The sequence below is a fragment of the Thalia democratica genome, chromosome 5, assembly GCF_965202585.1.
Source record: "Thalia democratica chromosome 5, ktThaDemo2.hap1.1, whole genome shotgun sequence".
NCBI lineage: Eukaryota > Metazoa > Chordata > Thaliacea > Salpida > Salpidae > Thalia > Thalia democratica.
This window is the reverse complement of record NC_139169.1, coordinates 50,778,332-50,799,541: the sequence shown is the minus strand read 5'-3', so window position 1 is coordinate 50,799,541 and position 21,210 is coordinate 50,778,332. Positions and strand designations below refer to the sequence as shown.

General features: G+C 25.2%; 1 protein-coding gene across 3 annotated transcripts in view; it reads left to right on the top strand.

The window, feature by feature from the left end:
- Positions 1-21,210, top strand: part of LOC145835471 (coiled-coil domain-containing protein 78-like) — a 77,382-nt gene that overhangs the window by 31,842 nt on the left and 24,330 nt on the right. For 2 of the 3 annotated variants that reach the window (XM_082943079.1, XM_082943081.1), the window contains 8 exons: positions 262-455; positions 5,985-6,162; positions 8,328-8,447; positions 9,493-9,624; positions 12,889-12,975; positions 17,466-17,645; positions 18,063-18,199; positions 20,638-20,779. In XM_082943079.1, coding sequence (XP_082799205.1) covers positions 262-455; positions 5,985-6,162; positions 8,328-8,447; positions 9,493-9,624; positions 12,889-12,975; positions 17,466-17,645; positions 18,063-18,199; positions 20,638-20,779 — 1,170 coding nt within the window. The remainder of the gene's footprint in view (positions 1-261; positions 456-5,984; positions 6,163-8,327; positions 8,448-9,492; positions 9,625-12,888; positions 12,976-17,465; positions 17,646-18,062; positions 18,200-20,637; positions 20,780-21,210) is intronic. The other variant, XM_082943080.1, reaches the window with a different exon arrangement.

The following is a 21,210-nucleotide window of genomic DNA, read 5'->3' as shown; positions in this document are numbered from 1 at the left end:
AACTGAGGATCTCCTATATGCAAGTATAAGAGTAGAATATTGTTTAGTTAGTAATAAACTGTTAAAATAAATATTGAATAAAAGTCTCCTTAAAGACATTTAAGTCGAATACTTTAAATTGTTTAATTTAAAACAAGTTACAATAATAAATCTTACAACTAAAAAGCATTTTAACCAACATAGTACAAAATTAAAAGTTTGGTATATAGATTTATTTATATATCTTACAAAGGTTTTAAAAGTGTTACAAAACTTATACAGATGACGGATGAGAATCCGTTACCAAACAGATCAGTATTTTCAATAATTCGTTTACCTGGTATTGAAAACATGTCAGAAGATCTGACTAGGGCAAGACTAGGACAGTCAAACTTGACCAGAGGAATGTCTAGTTTCAGTAAATTAGTTGCTGAACTGGCAAGACAACCAGAACCTAACAGAAGTATTAATTACAGGTTATTTTATTATTCATTATTAAATTTTAAAAAAGTAAAAACTCTTTATACTTATTCAAATATGTGTTGTTAAATAAGAAAAGTTGTTGGTATACGGTTTTCTTATATCCTTAATAAAAACACATTAACAATAATAATAACAAAACATAATAATTCACATGACATAGTTAAGTAGTTTGTAAATGTAAACAACAATTTTTTTTTTATTATATAATGTTTGCAATTTTTTTATGGTTTTTGTCATATCTTTTAATTTTATTTATTTCTTATTTTTTATTTTACCAAAAAAATATATAAAAAAAAACTTTAAAACTAGTATGAGGTATTTGAAAAAAAATCTTTAAATGTTTCGATATTTTGAATAGAAATGAATTTTATAAAACTATAAGTATAACTATGCAAATTGTTTCATATTAAAAGTTTCCGAGTTAAAAAGGAAAAAATTAAAACCTAAAGCGCAAACACTTAAACAAATCTAATTTACACTTAATTCAATTCTCAAAGTTACCAAACTACACATTAGTCAATTCCAATATAAAATATACTTTATACATCATTTAACCTCATTTGTATATTTTATAAACAAAATAAGTTACTAACTTCATGACGATTAAAGCGTTCAAACCTCTCTATAGTCTTCGTCGGTCAATTGTTATATGTATTTGTGGGTCGGTTCAAAATGTAGTGCAAATCTTTGCGCGTTTGACTGTTATGGTATGTTCGGTGGCCGACCGCCAAGAGTTACGCCATGTAACCGTCATCGATATCGCCATTGATTGGTTGGGTTTTGTTACTGATAAAGCTGCTCTTAAACAAGATTACTAAAAACGGTTATTTAAAGTGTTACAGACGTTCAGATGGAACGCCGTCTTGTTTAATATACTAGTACTTACTATAAAAATAATGTTATGAAACTGGTTATTAGTGCTGGTGATTTATGTATATATACAAGATTGATAAACACACTGTGAAATAAGTAAAATAAATGAAAATACAATTAAATAAAATACTAATGACTTCTAAAGGGCCCAGTAGGGACATATACTAACTACTAAACATTTTCTTGACATGGACAGAAAATAGACTCGACGATAAAGTATAGCCACCCAAAAAATATTATAAAACAAATGCCAAAAATAATTAATCAACGTTTAAATAAAATATTAAGCAACGAACAAAACATTTTAAAGACAAAGCACGATTACGAATTAATAATGAAAAAATGCGGTTACAATGATAAACTTAATTTTAAAATAACGTAGCAAAAAAACAAAACGACCAATAAAAATAAAAGAAAGCGAAATATAATTTGGTATAATCCCCATTCTGCACTTCAGTCAAAAAAAATATCGGCAGAGAATTTATAAATCTAATAAAAAATAATTACCCACTATCAAAGATCTTTAACAAACATAATATGCGAATTAGTTATTCATGTATGGCGAATTTGGAGAGATTAATTAAGTCACCCAATCAAAAGATTTTCAACAAAAGTAATTTGATCAAAAATCAGTGTAATAGCGCTGGTGGCTGTAAATATGATTTGAAAGGGGGCAATTGCCGTTCGAAGAACATTATTCATAAGTCAACAGTTGACTCTGACCTTGAAAATAAGTTCTACATCGGCTTGTGCTCAACTCAATTCAGATTTCGGTATGCTAAACATAAAAAATATTTTAAAGGTTGTGTATACGAAAATGAGACTGAGCTTTCAAAGTATGCTAACGGTCTAAAGCGCCAAAACATTTATTTTAAATTAACTTAGGAGGTTATAAAAAGAGCGCAGCCAATAGCAGATGGTAATAACCCTGTTTGTAGGCTGTACTTTAAAGAATCAACAGCCGTTATGTATGCGTTAAAAAAGAAAGGTTGTTTCAATTAGAGGAGTGATTTCATATCGTCTTGTCGACATATTAAAAAGCTCCTCTTAAAAACAATTAATTTTGAAGTATTTTATAGTCACTTAACTGTGGTTTTGTGAATTTTAGTTGTTTGATTAGTTAGATGGAAGATCGATTTTTATACCGAGTTTTTGTAATGCACAGTATTACGAAATGCTGTTTTTTGTTTTTTTGTATAACTTTTGCATCTATGTTTAGTAAAGTGCTCTTTATTTTAAATTTAACTAGCTGATGACTAAAGCGTTTAGCTTTATGAAACATATGTACTAGTATTTTTCCAATAAATAATTGAAAGCCCTCTAAGTGGGCTCTGTAGAAGGTGTTCAAGTTTGAATAATCACCTTATTATATATATATGTTTTAATGTCTTAATATTTTGTATTATTAATTAATTAAGATACAATTATTTTTAAAGGCTACATTACTTAAATGTTCAAATGCATTACCGGCAAAAAATTATAACACTTTGACTTTTCTTTTCAATTTATTCTGAATTTTACTTCTGGAAAAAAATGCTGTTTAATTTAACAGCTATTGTGCTAGAAATACTACAAAAACAAACCTATAGCTTAAAAGTTTATAAAAGCGATGTAGTCTAGCAGTAACAAAATTTTCAATATAATTGTTAGGCTATTGTTACAGTTTAAAATAAAGTCGTTAGGTTTATTTCGGTTTGATTTGTAATGCTTTTTAGAAACTTAAAATATCAACATCTGTAAAATCTTTGTTTTAAGAGATATATAGTTACTTAATTCTACTTTATCAAAATAGTTGTTAACTTTTAGATTAATAAATTACTTTCAATTTTTTTTGTTTTTTTAAATTTGATTTGAATAAGCATGAAGTTTTAATACTTGTAAAAACAACTTGATGGTAAACTTGAAAAACATGTAAAAAAAGCACTAATGTTCTTAATAAATATATTTCTAATTACCTATTAATAGTTCTCTTCTATATAACTTCAAATGTTTAAAAGATTTATTTTCAAAACATTGTTTCATTAATAAAAATTATCTTGAATAAGTAAAATGCGTTTTAAACATAATTTTTACTTTTTTGTAATGGTAAAAGAACTATAATTTTTATTTATTTAAAATAAGAACATAATATAAACTTTTGAAAATTTATCTAATAGTTTTGTATTTAAAAAGTTTTTGGTAATTTGTTTCAAATTAATTACAATAAATTCAATTATTTATATTGCTTTATTTTAAATTATCAAAATAATTCTTTTTTGAAGTTTTAAATTTCACTTATTTTGTATGCTAGTTTTATATCATTTCAATTTTAATCCAGACTGTTTTATGATTTTGACGTTTATCACGATTCTTAGGTTAATTAATGATTAGATATAATAAACGGGTACTTTTAAGAAAAGTATATTTGCAAAAAAAATTTTGAAGTTAAAAAGTCTCAAGAGACAATTGATTTTTATTCAGTAAAAGTAGACTAAGAAGGCTTGAAATTTAAAAAACATTTTTTAATGATTTTTAAAGTTTTTGAATATACATTTCAAAATATTAATACGTTAAAGTCAAAATGTCACAATTAGAGTTTTTATAGTTCATTCTCTTATTTTATTTAAAATTTGTATAGATCTTAAACAGTAACCGACAAAAAACTCTTTTATTTCTATTGATTTTTAAAAGTTGTGATTATATATATTTTTTTAACTATCTTGAAACATTAAAGTCAAAGTCTAACAATTTACGTTTCATATAGTTACGTCATAATATGATTTTTTATTTTTATTTTTCTATATGCAAAAAAATTTTTGTTCATTCAGTTTTTGTTCAACTTGTTTACTGAAGAAGAATCTGAAAGTACTCCAAACACTAATAGTATAATTTTTTTTTTAAATTCGACTTTTTTGAGATATAGTTTATATATATATATTATACAACATATTTAAAAAGACTTAACTAACTTATTTTTAAAAATGGTCAAAAAAAATGTATTTTTAAAATTTGGAAGAAACACAGAATACCTGGAAAAAAAATTCAAAATGCTTATGGCAAACTTCTAATTAATAAGAATAGAAAAGTCTATAAACACTAAAAAATGTTTATTAAAGGACATAATTCACAATAAATAACAATTATTAAAATTTGAATAGTCATGTACCTATTACTTTTTATACGCAACTATAAAAAACGTGATTTTTTGTCTCATTATAGCTTAATTTTTTTCTAATGAAAAATTATAATCCTCAGTTATCATATTTTGTATTTTTGATAATACATTACAATTCACTGATATCTCATTATGATTCTATGATAACCATTGTGTTGCTCAGCGATTGTATTCAGCTCTAGATTACTTGACTGAGTAGGTCTGTTAGTACCAGAAGACTTTTCAGTTGTTTATGCAAGCGAAACGTGTTTAATAAACATCGCAAACATAAGATACAAGTGACATAAAATATCTATTACTACTTAATGAATACTTTGTGACAAAACTAAGTTTAATAACAAGAAGTTACAACAGCAGAATGTTTAAATGATAGTTTCAATAGGTTTTTGTAGTTATATATATTATAACGTAACAGTTAAGAAGTTATCAAATTAATTAAATGTTCTTATTAACCTTTATCATTTACTTTTTTTTTAATCAAAAAATAACTCATCATTTATAAGTAATAGAGTGCTTTGTTAGGAGCTACTTATGTGTTTCTGGCTGGAAAAAAAACATGTTTCGGAAATACTATAAAAATACTATGTGCAAAATTTTGGATGATTTGAAAAGATCTTAACGTTGGCACCAACCGATTTTCTAAACACCATCCTAATGCAAAATGTATGGGATCCAAAAAATGCAAACTTAAAATTGTTTGCTGATATTTTTTACATGTGGTCAATTATCATACAAACACATTTTGAACAATTTATTACGATCAAAAGAAAGTGTTTGCATTTCTTGTTTTTAGAAAAATAAGTTAATTAAAGAAAACTTACAAAATGTGTTAAATTTACATAAAGTCAAAAAATGCCACTATAGAACTATTTTTAAACCGTTTTAAATTATTTACAATGAGTTTGTGTGATACTTGGCAACACATTTAAAAAATCAGCTAAAAATTTTTAAATCACATCTTTAGGATCTTATAAAATTTGCGTTGGGGTGGTTTTTAAAAAATCAGTTGGTGCCAAAGTAAAAGTTTCTTCAAATCATCTAAAATTTTGCACAGGGTGTTTTTATAATATTTCTGTAGCATAAAATTTTTTCTGCCGAAAAATCTAAAGTAAATATAAAAATAAGCACCTTAATAAACATACATGATAGATACTAATTGCATGTATTTATTTTATATGCAACTTCTTTAAAAAGACCGTAAAACTTTGTAAATAAAAGCAACAAGCACTAAAATATGCAAATTTTTGAAATTATGGATCAGTATCGTTAACCATAAAGGTGTGAGTTAGTTTTAAAATGTATAATTAATTTCCTAAAACATGTACCGTTTATTTAAATAGGCGTAACAGATATCAGAGAGATTTAAAGTATTCTGATTAGCATTATCATATCAGTTATCACTAAAACTTTTTAAATATTATACATAGACTTATTATTTAAAATTTTACGTATGAATTTTTATAATAAAGTTCCTAAGTTTAATTTAAATCAACAGTGATTCAAAACTAACAAGTGTTTTGGAAGATATTATAGGAGGAAATTGTAAAACACGTGTTATATGTTGCCTTAAGCCATCAGTTAACCGAACTGAAAATTTATCTGGAGTACTTAACGGCTGTGGAATGTTGGCTCAAGTCAAAAATTATCCAATTATCAATGACTGTCTTGCACAAGTTAGACTCATCTTTGTTTAATATAAAATTATTATGAAAAACTTTAATACACTTGTGTTCGAAGGACAAATATCTTAAAAATAAAATAGTGATAAAAGTCATTGAAACTTTTTAGTTTAGTTAACTTTATTAATAGTAATGTTTTAGACTGTTTCTATAATTAAAAAAGGTTTTATACAACTTTGTAGCAAAATGATGTTTTATAGAGTAGTACTAATATATTGTTTATTGAACAATAAAAAAAAGCGCTCAAAAAGTTTGGACCTGGTGTATAAAGGAATCTTTCGGTTATTGAGTCGTACACCACATGCTTAAAAAGTTTCTTACGAGCTATTACACATAGTTTTTTATCATTTAAATCTTTAGTAATAAAACAATAAGTTCAACAAAATGAAAAATGAAAGAAAATAAACTAAACGAAAATTAACTGAATTTTGTGTTTAATAATGTACTATGAATCTTGTTTAGTAACATAAGAACTAAAATATATATATAACTTTAAATTAACTTTTAAGAGGAGTTAAACAACACTAATAACAAACGTCTGAATACTGGAATTATAGGTTACAACCTCTTTAAAGAAAGTAAAATGTAATACGCTGAAATATTTTTACAAAAATTTTTTATAAGTATTTTGTGCTAAAAAGGTAACATTTTATTTATTTGATAATTTAACTTGAACAGTAAAACTAATTTTACATTTGAATAGGTACATAAACTATTGTAAATTTTCTAAAGAGCTTTAAAAGATGGATTTTTTCAATAACTGAACTTAACTTTTATAAATGATAATATGAAGATAAGTACTGTAAAACTTATGTATTTAATATGAAAAAAAAAAAAAAAACAATAATGATATTAACAGCAACAAATTTCTTTCTTTTTTAAAATAAACTTTTTTTGAACACTTGTCCAAGTCTAAAACTGTTATAATAAAAAGCAAACAACATTTGCAAACATGAAAAAGAAGAATTTAATTTTTTTGTTTTCTCAAAAAAAATATTTTTTAATTTAAGTTTGCTTTACATTTGCATGCTATAAAAAACGTTTGTAGGCACAAGAAAAAAAAAGTTTGTAAGTATTCTGAACTTAATTCAAAATAGTTATCATAAAGAATAATCTTAAAAATAACTATATAGAAAGTGCTAAAAACCTAGACTAAACCAATGTTATTGTAACCAAACAAATCAACTTTCAAACAAAAAAAACAAAAACATAAAAAAAAAATAAATAAAAATTTAGATACTAAATGACAAATACTATTAACTCCTTAAACAAAAGTAAATAGACGAGTAGGAATGATCACTAATGACCTTGAGAATCACTAATTAAAAGATAACTTTTAAGTTCATCCTAGAACTTTCCAAAATAACTTATATTTTTAAAACATAATGGTAGCTTCATTCATAACTTACTTCCTTGGTAGGATAGCGATTTATGACCTATTTTGCTGTTGAATCTAGGTAGGAAAAAGTTTGTTTCTGAAAACCTCGTATGATAATTATGGGAATTTTTTGTTAAAGTTAAAAGTTACAAAAATCCAAGAAGTATTTAATTATTAAAAATAAGTACATTTCTCTATGCTAATTTAAAAAAGAGTTTTATGGAATATAAAAATGTTAGTACATCAAGTAGGAGAAGATATAGAGAAAAATATTCTTATAAGTATTATTTGTATAAATATAACTAAAAAATTTAAACATAACTCACTCATGTTCGAAAAAAGTTTATTAATTAATTTCGTTTAGCGCATCCTCAGAATAATATTGCTAAAAACTTATTATAGCGTAATTTTAGCTATATACAATGAATTTGAAAAGTTTAGCTAAAAATAGTTACGTCATAAAGTATAAAAGTCTGTTTGGAAAAAGTTTAAAAATAGAATTGAGTTGTACTAAGCTATTTTGAAGTAATTTATAAGACAAAATTGCTAAAACCAAAACATTTGAAATAGTAGAAATTTTTACCTGAAACTAAATTAAATAAAATGAACATTACAAAATACGATAAAAACGACAACAATAATACTACTAAAAACACGCTATTTATTAAGTTTTAGTAGTATTATTGTTGTCGTTTTGTCGTAAACCAGAACATTTACTAGAAGAACACTACGTAAATAAAAACATTACAACACAAACCTACAATTAAATTTTTATTCGCAGGATCTTATGACGCAGTATAGGACAAGAGGATCAATAGGTGTAAGTGATTTTCAAGATAATCCTGGAATTATGTCCAAGTCTGAACTTCAAGACCAGCTTATGAAGCTTACTGGAGACAACGTATGTTAAACAAAAAATGCTCTAAGGAGTTAAATGAAAACATACACTAAATTTACAAATATACTCCTTAAAGTATATGTTATTGCAAAATAACTATAAAAACAAATGATTTTAAAAGTATGATTACTTACAGAAACTGGTTTTAACATAACTTAGAATAAAGTTGGTTTTTAAATGTTAAAGTAAGACTGTAAGTTATGATGATTGTTCGGTAGTTTTTTTTTAAGCCTAAAAAAGTAATTATTTCGGCTTATTCTGCGCCCGTTTGTTTTCTGGTCTTAATCGTACTACCTATTTAAGATCTTTAACAAATTTTTTTTATCTAAAACATTAATATTTGTTTAAAACGAATTAAAATAAGGGCAAGTTAAATGAAAGTTGTAAATGAAACTACACAAGATATTAAAAGTAACAAAGTATGTATGCAATAAAAGATAAAAAACGATAGTATTACTAAAAGTAACTTTTCCTAAATTTTCTTTAATAGTTAGAATCTTGATAACTTAAACCAAAATCTGTATTAAAAGTCTTCGAACTGAGCGGTTTTATAGTTGGGCTTGATAGTGAGCGTTTATAAAACTCTGCCCCATAAAACCAAGCCATTTTCGTAAAGTTAATGTCCGTTTTACATATATAACAAAAAAAAAAATCTTTTATCTAGTAGAACCCTTGTATATTTTTTCTTGTAGCATTTTTACTAAAACTTCAATGAATATATATTTGCTTTTGTTATAACTTTTTAAATTGAAAAACTAACAAAGTACTTTAATTCAAAACAAATAAACAAATATTACAGCGTATATTATAACTTAATAATTTTTTTATAATTTCGAATAGAAAATTAAATGTAATTCATAAAAAGTTGATACGTCGAAAAAATGTTAAACTACTTAATAAAATTGAAGTAAAATAAAAAACAAGTAGTTTTTAAATAATTGTACTATATAACGATAATCACAAAGTGTGTCAACAAGCAACCCTATGTAAATTAAAAAATTTGATATCGGTTTATATTTATACATAATGAAATATTTTTTTTGTCTAGACACAACTAAGGGAGCGAAATGATCGACTTTTTCAGAGGTTAGAGCAATCACAAGATAAAATGAGCAGTGTTTCAAAATCGAAATCCGAACTGTCTGCAAAACTTGTTGCAAGTGAAGAAGAAAAACTAAGGGTTCGTTCAAAAATTAGAGAATCTTTATATTAGGTTATAATTTCAAATTTAAACAGATTATATTTTTTAAAACACTTTTATTACTAGTTTATTAAATATTCTTAAGAACTACTAAACAAAAGATAAAGATTTGTCAAGTTTAAAAATTAAGAATCACTTGTAAAATTTTTGTTTATTGCTGCGATAAAGTTTCATTGCGTCAACTGAGGAGGTGTAAATGATATTTTATAAAAAATTGCACTGACAAAATTTAAGTGTGTTTATTTATTGTTGTCATTGTTCTAATTTAGTTTTTTTTTATAAAACTTTAGACTTTTCTAGAAATAAATCAGTTTGAGCATGCACTTTAGTAGGATCAGAGTTTGACTCATTTTATTATTCAATAATTTACGTGGACTGTTAGTTTTAAACGCTTTTTTTTAACTACTGTTCATACCTTACTTTTTACTTTTGTTCTTTCATTTTAACTGCCAACTTAAAATCTATAATAAAAACTAACAAAAAGTAACTAAATATAGATCTATAAAGAAAAATATACTGCATGTTTATAATTTTATCAAACGTTTATATTAACTTGAAAAGAGACAGTGAAATCAAAAATTAACCTGACAAAAATTCTTTCAAACTTTTAAAAGCAACATTTTCAATAAATTATGGCTAAATAAATAATAATAAAACATGCAAAATATTATATTACATTTCATAAATAGTATTTAACAATACAATAAGTAAGGTTAATCAATATTTTTTTGATTTTAGATATACTTTATAATTTTTTTAAATAATTCTCAAAGCTAAAAATTTAAAGACTGTTGTATTTCCCTGAAAAATAGAGAATAAATAGAAAACATAAAACATCTTAAAATTTACTTTGACTAACTTACTTTTTTATTTCATATCACTTTATGGTGTTTTAGCTAAGTTTATTTTTGATTTAATTTTAATAGTTCAAAATTGATCTCTAATTATCAGTCTTTGAAAACTTCACTGTTAAAAGAAACCTACTCTAACATGTGCAGTGCATCATCGATGTTTAAGTTGTTTAGATTATCTTTGTAGATTATCTATATATAGGATATCCATCTAAGAAACTTATGTTTGAACTTTGTCCTATTTTTCCAATTAGTTCGATGTGCTGACGACCACCTATTTATGAAAACTTTTTTAGTCTACCCCACACAAATACTGTCACAGTTTAAGCACAAAACTACATAAATTCTAAAACTTTCACAATTAGATGTTGTTTTAATTTGATAATTATATCTTTAATAGTTAAATAATCTTTATATAAGACCATATCTTTCTGGAGGTCATGATTTTTGTATAGTGCACACTTTTTGTACTTCTTTCTAAAAATAGTTTTTTACTTGTTTATGTGTGACAGTTAGGCTGAAATTCAAAAATAATATGTCTTAAATTAGATTTTGTTTTACTTAATAGGAGAAGTTTTGCTTCTTATACTTCTTCTTCTGAATTTTTATATTTTTGTCTCTCTATTTTTTTTTAATAGTTTTTCTCTTTATTTTGTAAAAATTAGAATTGTGATAATTATAACTTGAAACTAGATTTAATATATTTGATTTTAAGTTTGTTCTAATTTTCTAAAAAAAAATTAATTTACTTTTTTATTTTTATTGCTATAAAATATTATACGGACAAGATACTATTTTTCTCTAATAAAAACATGTTCAACATCGAAGACAGGTAATACAGTAACCTTCCGCTTGAGTACGCACTTTAAACGCAGTGCAAACAAAAAAGCATAGTACTTCGTACTCATCCAGCAGGGCGTATTCAAGAAAACATGATCTTTATTTACCTACACTGACCCAAAAGTTTACTAGAAAAAGAAAATACTTAGTTCTGTAGAGGATCTGTAAGTTTTCGTTATGGCAACGCTGCAGCTATGCTAGATGCAGCTAACTATGCTTAAATGGTATGGAAGAATGTTACTGATAAAACTATTTGAAATGCCTTTCTAAAAACAGACTTGAAAATTGATTTTTATAGTGCTGTCTCTTTTACAACAGTTAATTTTTAGAAAATTTTAAGAACTTTACAATTAAGGTCACGCATCAAGATATCGATGAATTTGTAGGCATTTGTAATGAAAATAGTTAAATAATCCAAGAAGAAGTGTTAAAATAAGCGAACTGTTTTTTTTTTTTTTGAAAAACAGCAAGCAGCAAATGAAGAAGAGAATATTACATCAGATGAGATTGATCAAATAAATTTTTGTAGCAACAGTAAAAATTTACAAGAAGATAATTTATAATGTTCACACAAAATATGTCATTCTAGAAGAAGAGCATTCTTCAGCAGAAATGCAAGTAGCTGTTGGTAAAAACTGAATTTATATGGAAAGCTTTTATGAACTTGCGAACAGCAAAAAGTGTCTACTAGACTAAAACGACAAGCTGCATTAAAATGCATTTTCAAAAGCATCTAGTTCTAGACAAATCTCAATTATTTAATTCATTTATTTCGTTTATCTAAACTTAATAAGCATTTTATTTAATATATTTTATTCCTACGTTTTAACTAATAGGTATGCGAATGTCAATTGCATTATTTGTAAATACATTAAATACATTGCAGTATGTTTGAATTAAATGTATGGTTTGGTAAATATTTTGTGAGTTTTTACTTTTTTATTTTATTCCTTTAGTATTCCTTTTATCAAAATTTAATATAATAAAATTTTTGTTTTACTACTTTCACATATTTTTTAATTTCTAAGTAAAAAATTACTTTTAGCACAGCGTTTTTTTTTTGGAAAATGTGCGTATTCATTGTTGTAGATGTTAAACTTAGATTGTGTTCGAGATAGTATCTCAAGAGATAATTGAAAACTTGCATGTACTTTTAAGAAACTCGATATAAGTTTTTTTAAATAGAATTTTGTTTTTGACTTTAGCTGTTGAGGGTCTCAATATTATTTTATATTTGAAGCTTTAGTTAATTACTACTAACATTTATTCAAAAAAAAAATGTTTAGAATTAGAGTATACTTCAAATAGTTGAATTTAACAATAAATAAAAATATCTATGAATTTTGGTTTTAACCAAATAAAAGCAAAAACAAACAAGTTTTATGAAAAAAGTACCTTTTGTGTTTTACTTAACAACCATAAAGTTTTGTGTATTATTAGTATATGATTGCGTGAAGTTTTTTACATACTTTAAATTCCTTAAAACAGTTTGACATGTATGTTTTAATGATTTTCTAACATATTTATTATAAGGTTTATTTCTTATATTAAGGTTTCAAAAAGCATGATAGAACTTCAACTACAAAATAATAGACTTCAAGAAGAGTTTGAAGCAGAAAATTTTGACTTAAAAAACAAAGTTAGTTTAAGTTTTGTTATGCATTAACAAGTAATTATCAATGAGTATGATACAATTATCAAAAACAACATAAAAAATGCTGAAGTCAGCAGATACTGCTGGCTCAGTATCTGCAAGACCCGTTAACTTATTTTTTTGTCTTAAGCCCTTCTTAGTCTTAATCATTTCTATTAGTATAGTAACCACTCAAATAATTACTTAAATTACAAACAACTGGTTTAAGTTACACAACAAAGTTTAATATACAATATTTAATAACAAATGTTATTTATAAAATACGTATTAAATCAAGTCAAATTGTACAAAAAGTTAATAAAGCTAGAGAATAACTTAATAATTTGGTACTTTCTTCAATAAGCATCAAAGTTTAATCTATAGTTTAGTACTTTCTTTTAAAGCAACAAATTTATAAAAGTTCAAACGCTTAACTGAATTCCACTCAAAGATTCTATTCAATTCAAAGTAATAGAAAGCGATGTGTCATTCATCAGAGTTCATCAGTAACTCCGTTGCTACAACAAGAATAGCATTTGTATAAAAAATTGGTCGTTAAGCAAACGTCATAGTGCTTTTACAAACTTAAACTTCGCAGTGCTACAACTACTTAATTTGTAAACTTATTTACTACTATCACAAAGCAGGGACAATTAGCAATTTCAGCACAATGCTATTCAAGTTCTGTTTCAATATAAATATGTTTTTTTAGTGTTGTCACACACTCAGGCTACTCAAGCCAGTTTAAATTATTGAAAAATTAAGGATTTCTTTGAGATTTTATAGTAATCTCAGGCTGAAAAAGGTTAGTTTAAGTATATCTTTTAAAAGTTGGGCTAGTTTTTTGTACTAATAAAATTAGGTTGACTTGCTTAAGTTTAGAGTATTTTGTTATTTTTCTACTTGCTTTATGTTCTACCATCTAACATGTGTTAAGTTATAAGGTTTTGTTTAAATTGTTTGAATAAATTCCCAGACTTGCGACTAGTTGTGCATTAATTCAACATCAAAAAATATATACTAAAACTGAAGCTGAACTTATAGCGACAACATAGACAGTTAATGTTTAAACAAGTTATATAACAAAATTACTGTAGCTTATATTATAGTTGAGGTTATTTTCATTAAGTTAAATTTGTAGGTATGATTTAGTATTTCAGATGTTCTAAAATTGTTAATTGTTAAAAATAGTTGCTAGTAAAAGACATGTACAAAGCAAGTTTGTTAAAATATATATGCAAAAACTATTTAAATTTAAGTAAAAAAAAACTCTATGTTGAATAATTAATTTAGTTCTACGGTTTTTTTTTAATATAAGTACTTTGAAAAATGATAGATTAGCAGTAAAAGATAACTGTTTATATTTCATAAATAAACTAAGTACGTTAGTCTTCCTCTCTTGAGTTCGCACTTTGAACAAAACCCAAAAGTGTAAATTTAACGGGAATGCAAACTCAAAAAATCATAATTTATTTTCTATCACAAAATGCCTAATTTACATATATTAAAAACAAAAAACTTTATGAAGAGGCATAAATTTTGGTATATTTATTGATGTACTTACTAAGATTTCGGTTTCGGAAGAAAAAGTTCTTTCAGCAGAAATAAAAACTGCTATTAGTAAGAAACATAAAGGGTTTAATTTTGCTTTTAATTATTGATTTTTTATCAAATTATCAACAACAAAAAGTATCTGCCAGATTTAAAAAGAAAAGTTTTATTACAGACAGGTTTTCTAAAGCAGTGGTAGGCACGCTATTTCGAATCCGTGAACCCTAAATCATAAAATTAAAATTTTTCGCACCCCAATTTGCATTTTTTAGCGCCGCTAGTGTTTAAGAATAAGAAAACACTTTTAATCGTTTTTTTTTTTCTAATAATTCGGTAGTACCCAGTTAAATTTTAAACGCTAACTTAAAAGTTACCAGTTTACCCTATCCATTTCAATAAACTTTTTATATCGATGATCTAATTTTTACAACAACCAGAGTTTTAGTACTAAAAATTTAACAAGTAAGTTTGACACTATTTTAGTTAACCACTTTTTGAGTCAGAAAATAATTCTGAGTAACTAAAGACTAGACTTAGTACACAAGCTAATTTTAAAGAGTGGTATATATAAGCAAAAAACTAATTTAAATTACAATGAAAATTAGACATTTATAGATCTTGAATTATTTAAATATTAATATTTAATTACAAATTAAAAAAATTCAAGTAAAGCAACAGTTGAAGATTTTTAAAAGATATCAAAACAAACCCAAGATTTTTAATAAATTTATAACTAGTCTCAGTCAAGCTGAGTTTTTGTAATGTATTTAAACTAGCCTCAGTTGGTCTAGGTTTTTCATGATTTAAAACTAGACTTAATTACTCTTAGAGAGCTAAGTATGTGACAGCCCTGATATTGTTGACATTTCCTATACTTTAATTTTATTATAAGTAAAACATAATTGAATTTTTTTGGCCTAATTAATTTTTTGTCAAATATCAGTTGATTCAGCTGATTTATATAGTGATTTTTAATGTAGCAAAACGCTTTTAAACAATAAAAGTTAATAAAATTAAACATTAATAGAATACTAACTGTTTTATTTTGTTTTAAGAATCTATGAGATTTGCTCACTTCGGCTAAGTTTTTTTTGGGCGGCTAAGGCTGGAAGTATTTTTATATAAGGTAACAGAATAGAACTAGGAGAGTACAAAAATGGTCGTTTTATTAATAACAAATTGGTCAATTAGATATCAAGGTTGAATATGTCTTAAATGTAGAAACATAAAAATAAAACTTTAATTTAGTTTCTGCGCGAAAAAAAAGTTTATTCACCCCAAAATAAGTTTCATGCACCCCAAAAGTCTCGTGCACCCTAATAGAAATTTCATGCACACTAGTTTGCACCAGTGTACACCGTGCCGACCACTGTTCTAAAGCATCTACTTCAAAGTAAATGATATTTGTTTAAGCGGCTCGGTTTCTGGTGCCAAGTCCAACACTTGCACAATAAAACATAATAATGATGATATTCATATTTTAATTATAAACATGCTAATGTAAATTATACTGTTCGCTTTTTTAATGTAAAGTTTTTTAAGTTATTTTTATTTAAATGTGAAATTTTTAGTTGTAAGCTGCACTGTTGTTTATTTTCGTTATTTATTTCAGATCTTACTGCAATTTTATCAGTAATTTTGAGTTTTTTCTTACTTTTTTTTAACACTTTATTAAAAATGAAAACTATTTACAAAACTCAAGGTTTAAATTTTAATCTAGCTAGAAAAATTATTCAACATTGTATATACTATATGAAAAAGGACTTAGAAAAAAATCAAATGATGGTTTTGAAAAATCTACAAACTTTTATTGTACATTACATTAGTTTAAAACGTTTTCAGATTTACCATCCGTCTTCAATAAACTTATGGAACTAAAACACATTTATGCAACTAAGCAAAAAAATAATGAAAAAATATAATATGACGTAGTGATTTAAAAATGTGAATAAAATTAATTTGTAATGATTTAGAAGATTTTAGCACATTATAATGATATTTTTGTATGTAAAAGTAAATTTGAAAAAAATTAAAATAAAAACAAAAACTTTTCCGATACAAACCTTAAATAAAAAACTATCTTAGTAAGGAACTATTTGATATAAATTATTATTATCGGTGAATAAATATAGAAAATAAATGTAAAACAAAACTTAAAGTAAGTATAAAAAATTATCTTAATAAGAAACTGTTTCTCACAAGCTCCCCATCTTAAAGAAAAAGTATTATCGATGAATAAAAATAAAATAAAAAAGTTAAAACAACAAACTATTTTTTCCTAAACCATTGCTTTTAAAATAATAGTACTGTTATCAAATAAACAAACGATTAAATTTTTTTCTGAAACAAAAATTATTTTTAATAAAACTATCTAAATAAAACATTGATTGTTGTAAACTTATTGGTTTTATAACTTTGCCATTATATATAAAAAGACAGTATTGTTTTATTTATGTTAGTGTGTGCTTGTAAAAAGTTGACCCATTTACTCTCTAAGTAATCTAAGTTCGTATGGTTTCTTTGTTGAGTTTTTAAAGGTGATTGAATATGCTTTTTCAAAGAATTTACTCGATGTTGAATTTTTGTTGGCATATTGAAATTTGAGTGCAGCTCGATCATTTGTCTCGCTGGTGGTCATGTTCTTCCATTTATGTCTGTGAGAGCACCATCTTTGGGAAAAAGGCGTAATTGTCTGTCCCACATAGTACTCATCACAGACTTTGCACTTTGCCACATAAATTCCAAAATTTTTGCAATTCTATTTTTTTAATTTAAGAATTTTACCACTTTATTAAGTTAATTTCTCCACCATTCCGCCTTCTCCCCCTTGGTTGCAAAGTAAACATTTTCCACAAATTGAAAATAGTTTTAATTGCAAAAATTTTGGAATTTATGAGGCAATGTCTATCATGAGATAAAAATTTACTTTTTGTAAACTATTTCAGATATTGACTTTAGAGAACCAGTTGGTTGAATTCGAACTCGAAAAAAACAAGTTTGCTAGAAACAACGATATTTCAGCAGAACACGCTAAGCAACTTAATGCTAATAGAATAAAAATTCAAGAAGACTTTGCAAGTTTAAAAAAAAAATCAGAAGCTCAAGAAAAAGAACTGAAATCCCAAGTTTGTATTGTAAATAAAGTGTAAAAAGCATTGTGTAAAAATTTTTACATGTAAAACTAATGTCGAAACATTATTTATGTTTGTTAAAACAAGTTTTTAGTAAAAAATAATTTTTAAGTAACTTCTAACGTTGGAGTATGTACATACTTTTTAAAATAAATTAAAGAAATTTTTAAATTAATGGCTAATTTACGACAGACTAAGTTTAAAAATATATAAACATGTTGATTATATTTTATTGAAAACGGAAGAAAATTAAAACTGACCAAAAATAAGTAGTGAAGCACTGGAAAAACTACTAAATATTTTCTTAAATCGTTTGTATTTAAGCTTACAAGTAGCAATTTATATCATTTAATAAAAGGATGTTTTTAACATGTTATATTACATGTTTTATAACAAGTTATATAACTACAGCGACAATTAAACAACGATATGCGTGCAGAGTTAAGTAAATTAATAGAAACAGAGGCTGCACTATTGGATATAAGAGATAATATTGAAAGGAGGAGAAAAGTCCATGACGATGCTGAAAGAGAATTAGAGAAAGCTAGGTAAATATATTTTTTTATTTTCTAACATAGCATAAGCGTTTAAAAATATTTATTCACTTGCCTTAGCTGCAGAATTACATAAGTTCATGATTTCGTTAGATTTTAAAAGATATACTTACATAATATACTAAAAAAACATTTTACGCAAAAAACTTGCTACGTACTTAGTTATAAAAACACTCTTAAAGTTGTACTGAAAAATTTAGTGTTACCAAAGTGAAAAGTTACCAAAGTTGTTTTTAATATTGACTAAAAGCAATTATATGTAAAGTAGTCTTACAACGATCAAAATATTTAAAGCAGTTTTTTTATTGGTTTAGTTTTTAGTAATTTTTTTTGAAAAACAAAACGTCAATTTTATGAAAAACGTCTTTTGATAACATGTCTAAATTTTTATACTTATATAAAACCATAAGTCTAACCTAAAAAAATGAACACTGTTTTTTTTTTTTAAATTGGTTTAGTGTTCTTAGTTTAGAAATAAGATAAAATCGAGTATTTCTTGATTAGTGAACATGTGCGTAAACAAGTATTTGCCGTTCACAGATTTTTGTTTGCCATATGAATTTCTACACATAGAAACGTTTACTTTTTAATACGTAACTAATAAATTTATTTGAATAAACGTTTTTTGTAACTGATGATCCTTTTAATTAATATTGGTTTTGTTATACGTTAGAAGATAATAAATCTCGATTAACACTTAACACTTTCTGCAAATTTAACAATTGATGCCTCATTAATCATGAAAAAAAGTAGTCATAAAAATGTTTATTGACAAAAGAATAAATATAGTTTATACAGATTTGGTTTCCATTAGTTAATAGTGTACAAATTTTTATATAATTTATAAGCAAAATATAAGTCTATTACTTTTTTTTTGGATTGAGCAGGGACATACCAAAAAAAGAATAACTATAAGAAACATATTTTGAAAAACCTTTTAATTTTTATTAAAATATCTACTATGAAACATATAAGATGTAACGTTAAAAGGCGTTAAATCCTGGAGATCCTTATAAGCTAAGCTTATCGGAATATATACCACAGATGTTTTTGTGTAAAAACTTTATTCCGACTAACGGCGTTTCACTGCTCACAAATAAATTTAAGAACAGATCTACGGAGTCTCAAAAAAGCTCTGAGAATAAACTATAAAACATATATATTTCTGTGATTCTTTAAAAATTTTGCTATGTGCTTTATATTGTTTGTTCTGATTAAACGTTGAAACTTAGTAAACTTACGAAAATTAGTTGTTTTTTTTGTATTTTAAGTACTATAAAACATAAATAACTTTAAAAACCTGTGAAATAAATAATCAAATACTACAATTTATTTTTAGTTTTTTTTTTCATAAATATTATAATTATAATGTTCTGCTTTGATGGTTTTGAATTGTTACAACTTTGTCAAGTTTTGTTTTACCAGGAGAGTAAAGGACTTTATTAGATGTTGATTTTATTTCAGACTTGGTTGATTTTTACGGTTTTTTTTAATTTATATCAATTTTTGAGGTATTAAGGTAGAAAGTCAAAAAGTTTTAAAGGTTCCTTATGGAAGGACCGAAGTGAAAAGACAAAAAAAATATTTTAAAAAATTTTGGAATCCTCTACAGTTTTTAAGCAATCGTTTTCTAACTGTCTCACTTTAACTTTAAGTAATATTAAAAAATTATTTTTAAGCTTTTAAAATTTTTGAATTAAAAAATATTAAAAAAAAAACAAGTGATTAGCTTTTTTTATTCTTCATAAGATTATCTAATTTTAATTTTTATTAAAATTGTTAAAATGTTACTTTTTTCATGTACGGAAAATCTCCTAAAACTTAGAGTTTAATTGATAAAAAAATGAAGAAAAATATAGACATTTAGTAATTTTTTCAAAATTCCGTGAAAATCAGCTATGAAAAATTTCTCTTTTATACGTTTGTGTTTTATTTAACTAACTGTATCTAAAAGATCGTTTTTTTATGTACAGTAACATTATAAAAATATACAAGATTCTCGAATTGTCCTTAGGCATGTCAATTATTCTTGTATTTTTTTTGTTTTTTTTCTTAATACTATATGAAAGCTATTTTACTCCATAAAAAACGACAAAGTTTTTATTTGATACTCATTAAAGTACTTTCAAATTCTTCTTCAGCAAAACAATTGAACAAAACTGAATTAGTTCGCAGCTTTTTTATGTATGAAACACCTTATAGTATATGAATTTACAATTCAAATAGAGGTCAACGTTAATTTTTGTAAAAAATCTTTGACCACCTATGGCTTAAACCTAATGTTTTTTTATACACCTTATCGTTCTTGTGATATTTGTGTTTTTGACTTTTTTTAATGTTTCAAAGTTAGCAATTTCTTTAAGATTATATATTTTTTTTTTATTAAAGAAGTGGTAAAACACTTGCTGGTAAATATATAATGAATTTACCAGGAAAGTTCTTAGAGATGTGAACTTTCCTATCGAAAATAATAAAGCATTTGTAAATGGTAAAGATGTTCAAATGGACGTTATTGAGCAACTAAGGGCAAGAAGAGAGGAAATTCATAGACAGACATTAGATCGTCAAAAAAGTGTTAGTTTTTAATACTCTGCTAAGAAACTTATTTTGATAACTTATTGAAATGCTCTAATATCGCATTGTGGTTTTGCGTTAATAAACTTTGTTGGTCAAATATTGTGTTAGCTCGGATTACTTATTTGATAAGATTGCTAGTACCTAAAAGATTTCTAAGCTGTTTGCGCACGTTTGGTATACTTAATACTGCTCGCTGATAAAGATTTAGGTTTCTTCTTATTAGGATGCCTAGTTTAAACTAGTGATTAGTGATGTACCGGACTCACTATCCGGGTCCGGGTCCGGCCGGATATTGCCATTTTTGTCTGATATCCGGATCCGGCCGGACTCTAATTTGAAAAAAAAGTCCGGATCCGGTTCCGGCCGGATTCTAATTTGAAAAAAAAGTCCGGGTCCGGTTCCGGCCGGATTTTAATTTGAAAAAAAAG